The 8743-nt window shown below is 43.3% G+C and overlaps 1 protein-coding gene across 1 annotated transcript; it reads left to right on the plus strand.

Annotated features, from left to right (window-relative positions):
• The first annotated feature begins 5910 nt into the window (after positions 1-5910).
• LOC4330705 (uncharacterized) lies at positions 5911-8502 on the plus strand. Its single transcript, XM_015768231.3, has 6 exons — positions 5911-6250; positions 6354-6449; positions 6919-7137; positions 7213-7309; positions 7949-8011; positions 8131-8502. The coding sequence occupies exons 1-6, from the start codon at positions 6038-6040 to the stop codon at positions 8322-8324; spliced, it is 882 nt and encodes a 293-aa protein (XP_015623717.1). The 5' UTR covers positions 5911-6037; the 3' UTR covers positions 8325-8502.
• Positions 8503-8743: the final 241 nt, after the last annotated feature.

The following is an 8743-nucleotide window of genomic DNA, read 5'->3' on the forward strand; positions in this document are numbered from 1 at the left end:
GGTGAGGTCGCGGCGAGCCGGAGTAGGGCTGCAGGAGCAGCAGATGGGCATGCGTACGGCGCGAACAGACCGGCCAGCAGCAGCGGCGTGATCGAGACTGAAACGATCAGGCGATGTACTGTGCTAGTACACTGGTCGCTGCGCAAAGCTGCAAGGAGTAGGACTAGCTGCTGATCCCACACAGGATACTGGTATGATCGCCTACTGTGTACTGGTTGGTGTCTTTGTGATAACACAGATGAACGCAGATCGGCAGATGCATAAACATGTAGTAGGAGTACTTCATTATTTGGACTCTGAAAGAAAAGATGTAGTAGGAGTACTTCATTATTTAGTAGGAGTATGCATTTACGACGTCCTTGTCATGGTTCTGGCCGTGTTCATTCCTTTAACTTCAGAGAACAACTTCTTTGTTTTCAATTAGGACGTTTTTTAAGCTGTTAAATGATATTTTTTAAAAAATATATAAAAAAATTTCTTTGAAAAATCAGATAAACTTATTTTAAAGTTTATAATAATTGATACTGAATTATTTATGTGCATTATTGCTTATCTCATTTTTACATGCCGCTGAAAAAGATAAATCAAATTAGAGATTCAAACATGCTGGCCCTAATAAGTCACTAAACGTGCCTTATAGTCAGTTACTTCAGTGTATTAACTGAACGTACACCATTCAATACATTAACTTGCTATCACTTGTTTCCACATTTTTCACTTGTTAATTGATGCAAAACGTTTGTACTCAATGTTTTAAAGTTATCAGATTAATTTGTTATCAACATACTCCTTTTATACTTTGAACTTATGATTTCCTGTGGATACAAATAGGTGCCATTAAAGTTTCAATACTATGATGTTTATTCAGTATTTATTAACTAAAATGTTTCACTAGATATTTGTCCAATATGAAAGCCTATATCCCTGAAAAGAAAAATAGGAATTTTACAGTTTTTTAGGAGGTACTATAAGATAACAAAAAATTAGTGTAAAATTTGATATCTCATAATACATAGGTAATAAGAGGTATCAAATTTATAATAGAAAAAGTGGTATCTCATGATACCTTGTCAAGAACTGTAAAATTACTCAAAAGAAAAAATACATATATATGACAGCAGATGGGACCGAGTGGAGTAGTAATTAGTCTTGTATTTCTATCGTCCTAGTTCAGTGTAGTTTATGTAGTTAGTTCATGCATATTATTGTACCCCTTTTTTTAGTTGTGTACACTATGCAAAAGTTACTTAATAATCGGTTCAAAACTGAACTAATACTATGTGCTAGACACGAAATGGACAATGCAGCAATCTAAACATTTGTGATACGAAGATCGGCGACGTACGTGAAGCATAGGACACAAGTTAGAAATCTGCAATCGATCAGTCCTTCTCGATCGACAACCCCCTCCCCTCAAAGAATGAAAGTGCAATTGCATTGAACCAGACATGGAACTATGGAAGAACTAGCTTAGCTAGCTAGTGTACGAGAAATTAAGAGAGAGATCACCGAACAAGTAGTGCCCTCGATCAGCACCGACATCATATCCTATCGCTGCATCTGATCCTGCACTCATGCATGTGTATCATCTTGAGGTCTAGCATGAGAAGACGAGGTTGTAATGTAGCCAAAGAAAATAACTTGCCGGTCCATGCATCGATCGATCACACACGGCAATACAGCATATGCTGGATTGCTGATGAACACAAACCAGGCCGGCAAGTCATCCTTGGCTACACAACCAGCAATACACCTCGTCTCCACATGCAAGACCTGAGATGAGCGTACGTACCACTGCGGCCTAGGAATCATCGGTGGATGCCGTACTAGCTCCATTGCTGCAGACCACCAGCAGCAGTAGAAGTCCAGCACGTACGGGAAGAGTCGACCTAGTAGGAAGACAAGCTCTCTCTCATTCACCGGGCAATGTCTGAAGAAGCTCAAATGCTCGCTGAATGCAACGCGAGCTTCGAATCGATGGAGACTGTATTTATATGCCGTTAGTACAGGGCACGGGGCAGATCAGTCCAACCGCGCATCGATCACCGTATGTTCCTCGTCACTTTGAATCTGTGGCAGTGTTTAGATTTAGGGGTGAAAATTTTTACAATGTTTTATCAGATATACGGATACACATTTAAAGTATTAAATATGGTCTAATAACAAAACAAATTACAGATTCCGCCTGTAAACTGCGAGACGAATTTATTAAGCCTAATTAATTCTTTATTAGCAAATGTTTACTGCAGCCCAACATTGTCAAATTATGGAGTAATTAGGCTTAAAAGATTCATCTCACAATTTACAAGCAATTTGTATAACATTTTTTTTCTATATTTAATAATTTATACATGTGTCCAAATATTCAATATAACAGGGTGAAAAAACTTGCAAGGGATCTAAACAAGCCCTGAGTTGTTGTGTGTGACGATCGACTGTGTGTGCAGGGGGTGAGGTTGGTGGGTGTCTATAATAAAGGAGAAAAGATGTGCCTTTAATTATGTGAACGAGTGATCGACGATTCGATGGATCGCAGGTTTAGCGTACAGTACGTTCGATCGCCGCAGCGCGACACGCACCGCACGGCCCCCTGGCCTGCATGGATTTGACGCCGCGGCACGCTGACAGGTCTAGTACACCTACTGTACGTAGGAGAGTGAGATCTCTGCACACACACACCGCTGCTCCATTTGCCTATGGGCTATGGCGTCTAGCTTTGCATGGGCGCATGGGTAGGCCGCTTTTGAGGCTCGCTCGGGTCGCGCATGTGAACCGCCGCGGCCGCGCCGTGCGCTTGCATCGCGCGCACGTCGTAGCTGGCTGGCTCGTTTAGTCGTGTGTGCCCCGCCGTGGATGCAGCCCGGATTTCGGTGAAATGATGTGCCGGAGATTCTTCACAACGTTACGATCCATCGCCCATGCTTTGGTAGCCTGGTAGGGAGTAGTATTTCGTAGTACAATGCTACTGTTAGGCACTTATGTTAATGCGGTTTGCTAGCTAGTATATTATGTGTACCACTTGAGAGCTAGCTTAGGAGCACAATTTGTGAACCTTGACACCATATGCATGGGGAATATAATGAATAAATGTACAGGGACAATGATTGTGATTTGTGAAGATCCCATGTGTTAGTACCAGTACCAGAATACCAGTACAGTGACACTGTACTACTCTGCCGTAAAAGACGGAGTACCAACGTAAATGCTGAACCGTACTTGCACTGGCCAAGAATCTGCCCGATGATATGATACTGTACGCGCGTATAGAACAGCTACTACTAGTATCACTCTATCACTATTTTTTCACAGTACTAACAGCCGCCAAATGGCATTGTGAAGACGAAGCCCACCCAAATGAAAGGGAGAGAGAGACGGTACTCTTCTCTTGCAATTCCGACACGTATCACGTCTCGGTCAGCTGGCAGGCAGCCTATGATCGAATCATGTATAGTACGTACCTAGTTGTGCAGCTCCTGTCTAAACCTACGGCGCCTTTTGCGTCTCCAGCTTCTTTTCCTGTCAGGTTTGATGAAACGGTACAAGCAGACGACAGTGAAGCAGCTGCAGTAGCGGAGGAGGCAGACTGCAGATGGGGCCAAGCTCCGGCGGTCCAGCCGGACAGCCGGGCAAAGGCTGGGAGAGCAGGCTCATCGCTGATGTGCTCTTCCCGTCATCCGAATATTTTTTTTCTTCACTTCTGCAGATCCAGAGTAGAATCCTAAACCATCTCTTTAAGTTCACACACGACATGTGTTTGTTCGGTAGTTTCAGTCGAACATGTGTTTAAGGAGGACACTACTACATAAAAGGGGTAGGTGTCGGTTCGAAACCGGTTATAAGTGCCAGATTTCGCAATCGGTATCCAGCGTGCAACACCTCGATTTAAGAACCGACACATTTGAAGTTTCAGGAAAGCAAAAAATAAAAAAGTCGGTTCGATCAATCCGATGCATTGAGCAGTTCCCCTTCGCCCCGATCAGATTCCATAAATATCAATCGGCATTCAAGAACATCCAAGAATACATGAACAAACCCAACACTAAAAACATCCAAAAACACTAAAAGAACCTAACAGAGCCTCCTTCTTGGCCACTACCTCGCCTCTACGTTGGCCTTCTCCACCACCACCGCTGCTATCACCGGATGGAGAGGAGGGGCAAGCCTCTTTCTCCATCATTACCGCCTGCGGGGAGCTGCCGACGCTATGTTCGCAGCTGAATCCGCCTATCTACGCAGACGAACCTTGGTCACTATCGGATCCACCCAACCGCCGGCACCACTCCGTCTCCTCCATGGGCACCACCCATAGTAACACCTCGCGCGCGGTGGCCTCGGTGCCTCACACTGCCTTGGGGCAGATCTATGCAGGCCACGACACCCTAGTGAGAGAGAGAGAGGGAGAGAGAGAGAGGAGGGGAGGCGAGTGGAGTGGATAATGACGACCACTCCGCCCCTCCCTCTCCTTATCCACTCGTGATGGCTTGGCCAGCAGGATAGAGAGGTTGTTCGAGTGTTTTTTTTTCTTCTCTCAAACTTACTATAATTGAACTTGGAGGGTTATTTGGCCATTCTCTTGGAGATGCTCTTAGAAACTCATTATTTGCCTACTCTTGCGCGAGTTAGTTTACCCCTACTTGGAGAAAGTACCGCTACAGTAAATAAAACAAGGGATATATAATAGAGCAAAATTTAGAAACCGAACTAATACGTAGGAACTGTCACTTTGCTACAATTTTCAATGTAATCTCATAAAAATGCATCATTTGCTAATGATTTTTGTCAAAGAAATGCAAAGTTTGTCAACTTCTACCTGCCAGGCGCATATGTAATACTTGCATTGTTGCAAATTGGTAATTGGGTAGTCCACTTGTCAAACACACCTAGAGGGTAAAAGCTGCAGATTTGTTATTAGATAGTACCTATTGTTATGGCGGCCTTATGAAATGTCTAATTGAAGTAAAGTGAGTAATAGTTTTGACAAAAATATTTGTAGTTTAATTTACTCAATGTAATGCTATAACAGCACGTGCAAAAGATTTGTATAATCCTAGTTAAGCAGATAACCAACATGATCACACGAACCAAACTTGCACAGCATGACCTGGTCCGTCGGAGCAAAATGCTGCAGATACTGAACCTTGATGGCACCTGAGAAATTGCCAGGTAGGTGAATCTCCGTCGACAAAACGTCAAACATGCAGGAGAAAACCACCTTCTTCCAGTTGGCACACCTGCTTTGGTCAACGTACGTTTATCAATCCGGCCGAAGAAAAACTACAGAAAAATCGTCCAAGGCTGTGTTTTAGTTCTATTCAAACTTTCAACTTTTTCGTCACGTCAAATGTTTAGACACATGCATAGAGCATTAAATATGGACAGAATAAAAACCAATTGCACAATTTGCATGTAAATTGCGAGACGAATCTTTTGAGCCTAATTTGCATTTGCTAATGATGGATTAATTAGGCTTAATAGATTCGTCTCGCTGTTTACAGGCGGAATATGTAATTTGTTTTGTTTTAGTCTACGTTTAATAGTTCAAATGTGAGTCCGTATACATCAATTTTTTTTCCCAAAACAACTAAACACGGCCCGAATAGCAATCCGCGTGTTTTTTTGGCCTTTTGCCCCTAACAAAATTGTGTTTGCAGTTTGCACATAGAGATGCAGAGACATAGAGAGAATAGAATAATCAAACTCTGTGTTCTATTGTTCAGGGTGCCCAGCTCCAGGAGAGGCAGACAGAGAAGCAAACTATTCCGTGTTCTCCATTACTCAGATCGGAAGAAGTGGGCGCGGCGATTTTTCTGGTCAAAATTTGCTTACACACGAAGAAAGCCCACACACGTTGATCCGTTGATGGGCCTATCCTTCTCCTACATATATATGGGCTTTGATTCCGCCAATCCCAAGTAAACCCGAAAATACGCCTTCGACAGCAGCTGACGTATTCCTCGCTTCCGAAAGTGCAATTTCCAACCGAAGCGAGAGGCCACCACAAAGACGAGGCCCCCGTCCTCCGCCGCTCGTCGACGGCATGCAGCAGCAGGGCGCCGCCGCGCTCACGCCGGCGACCGGCCTCGGGAGCCGGCCATCCCTCACCGTCAAAACCAGCCGCGTGTGCACCACCGCTGCTCTCCCTCCCCTCTGCCGCTGTGGCCGGCGCCACCTCATCGGCTCCACCTCGGCCACCGCTCTCCTCCCCCTGCTCGCCCTCCCGTCGCCCGCCGCCTCGCCCGTCGACCCCGAAGTAAGCTTCTTGCCGGCCCTGGCCCTGATGAGGCCCTCCATGTTTGGTGGCTTCATGGCCATCTTCTGAGCTGCCCGTACTTGGGTTTTTGGTTGTTGTGCAGGTGATGCTTGAGCGGGTGCACCCTGCCAGGCCGGAGTGGTACGAGAAGTTCTATGCCACGGCCATGGACAAGTTCATGAAACCTTACGAGGCTGAGGTATTTTTGCTTTTCCCCTAGTTTCAGACTTTCAGTTCCACTACTCTGCCATTCTGAAACTTGTGGTTTGCTAGTAGATTTTTGTCTATACGAACAACTGTATTGGTGCTCAGTGCTCACTCAACTCAGTTTGCCCAATTCGACATCAGAGTTAATTTTTTTCCATACATGACATGTTGACCATTTCGATCACATATCTGTTAATCTGTATAAGCTCTAACGTTTGATTTTCAGAACTCGGTAATTTGTCTTAGTATCTGAATTTTTTTCCATAGATATCACTATATCAGAATTCACAAGTAAGCACCTAGAGTGTCTGCGAGTAGCAGACATGATCTTAAATCTTCATCAGTAATTTTAGCTTCCCTGTTAAAAAAAGTTATCACTGTTTTTTTTCTCAGGGATTGTGATGTGATTTTGATCATCTGCCGTGATCATGCTGATCTTATCACAATAATGAGTTTTGCAGATTGCACAGTATAAATCAAAGCTCTTTTCCCAATTGATGACTGCTGGGAAGAACATTCTTGAACTTGGTGTTGGAACAGGCCCTAATCTCAAGTACTATGCAAATGCCGATGGCGTTAACATAGTTGGGGTGGATCCTAATAAACACATGGAGGAGTATGCCAGAGCAGCTGCAGTGTCTGCTGGACTTCCACCTTCGAACTTCACCTTCAGAAGAGGGGTATGGTGCCTTCTGGTAGCGCACTATTTCTCTTTTTAGTTCTGTGAACTATCTTTGATGCGTAATTGTATTTAGGTTGGTGAAGCTTTGCCAGCTGAGGACAATTCAATGGATGCTGTTGTTGGCACTCTGGTAATGTGTTCTGTAAGTGACGTTGAAATGGCATTGAGAGGTAAGAGTTGTTTCTTTTCTAACAACAGTATTTCTTATCTGAGTACAAATGCTCTTTATAATTTCTGCAAAGCTTTGCAACATATGGAATCTTTAGATATGTCCATGAGGCAAGATGTTTAAAATATTCCATAAAATTATTATCAAGAATATTTTAATTTTACTATTGTTTCTTAGCTACCTGAAATTGTCACTGATTTTCTATCCAAAAAAATAAATGCACTCACTGTCACTGGGCTTGAAATATGCACATTATTGAACAAGGTAATATGATGTGTCGGATACTTTTACACTTCATACTCTTCGTCTTGTGTTTTCCCAATTATAAGAAATTGGCGTTACCTAGAACTCGAGCCATCCAATGCTAAGAAAGGTTTAAACTGAAGTTTACCGTTTTGTGTTAAACTCTTCACCGTAAATGTAAACTATTTCCATTATCTGAAAAAGAAGTGAAACTCTTCATCCCCTTTTACATAACTGAAGTATGACATCTGTTCTTGTCTGTATATTTCCACAATATTTTTGCATCTCTTGAATTTTGGCATAATCATTTTTGCCTTGCATAGACAACAAACTTCATCTATATTAAATTATAATAATCATTTTCTAGCTAAACAACTCAGAGCCTTTAATTGTACAGAAATAAAACGAGTCCTGAAGCCTGGTGGTCTCTACATATTCATTGAGCATGTTGCTGCGCCTGGTACCACCTGCTATTCTCTTTCACATTTTACACACAAATGGCTTAAGACCATTTCTGTTTAGAGATTTTCTGTTGTTGTGCATTATTGACTCTCCTTCTCCTTTTGCCCCGTGCAATAGATGGATCCTTCCTCCGATTCGTGCAAGGTGCCCTTAATCCTCTGCAGCAGTTTGTCTCTGACGGGTGCCACCTCACCAGAGAAACAGGCGAAATCATCAGGGATGCTGGGTTCTCGAGCTTGGACCTGAACACGACTCGCTTGTCTACTGCATTTATCCTCAGCCCCCATGTTTATGGAGTAGCATGTAAATGATATTTCCTCTCCTTTCGTTGTTCCATCTAATTGTGTAAATTGTTATTTGTCAGCAATATGAGCTACAGTATCACGCTAGGTTTCCAAGGCTGAATATTCCATGCCACACGTTAGATGGGCTGGTCTTCAGAAATGGCTGGATGCCTCGAAGATATTAAATGGGCCTTTTCTGTTAACATTTCGTTGCTGTTGGGCTGGGCCCGTGTCCTGTCTGCTGATTTCTTGCAGCTTGGAACTCTTCAAATTGTCGATTGTGAACCATAAGAGCAGGTACAACAATGGGCTAATAGCCTGCTTACATATAGGATTTTTGTATACGTGGCCAAGAAAGAAAACTTGGAGAGAGAAAAGTGAGCAACTATTTAGTCGCCGGCTTTTTGCGCGAGCCTCTACATTTCACTTACCATGGGCCCATTTGC

The sequence above is a fragment of the Oryza sativa genome, chromosome 2 (genome assembly GCF_034140825.1).
Source record: "Oryza sativa Japonica Group chromosome 2, ASM3414082v1".
Classification (NCBI taxonomy): domain Eukaryota; kingdom Viridiplantae; phylum Streptophyta; class Magnoliopsida; order Poales; family Poaceae; genus Oryza; species Oryza sativa.

What these genes read in the sequence shown, in the direction of transcription:
- LOC4330705 (XM_015768231.3), top strand. Translation starts at nt 6,038, where the DNA reads ATGCAGCAGCAGGGCGCCGCCGCGCTCACGCCGGCGACCGGCCTCGGG. An exon ending in CGTTGAAATGGCATTGAGAG is followed by an intron (nt 7,310 to 7,948) that starts GTAAGAGTTGTT and finishes TTAATTGTACAG; the next exon opens with AAATAAAACGAGTCCTGAAG. An exon ending in TGAGCATGTTGCTGCGCCTG is followed by an intron (nt 8,012 to 8,130) that starts GTACCACCTGCT and finishes CCCGTGCAATAG; the next exon opens with ATGGATCCTTCCTCCGATTC.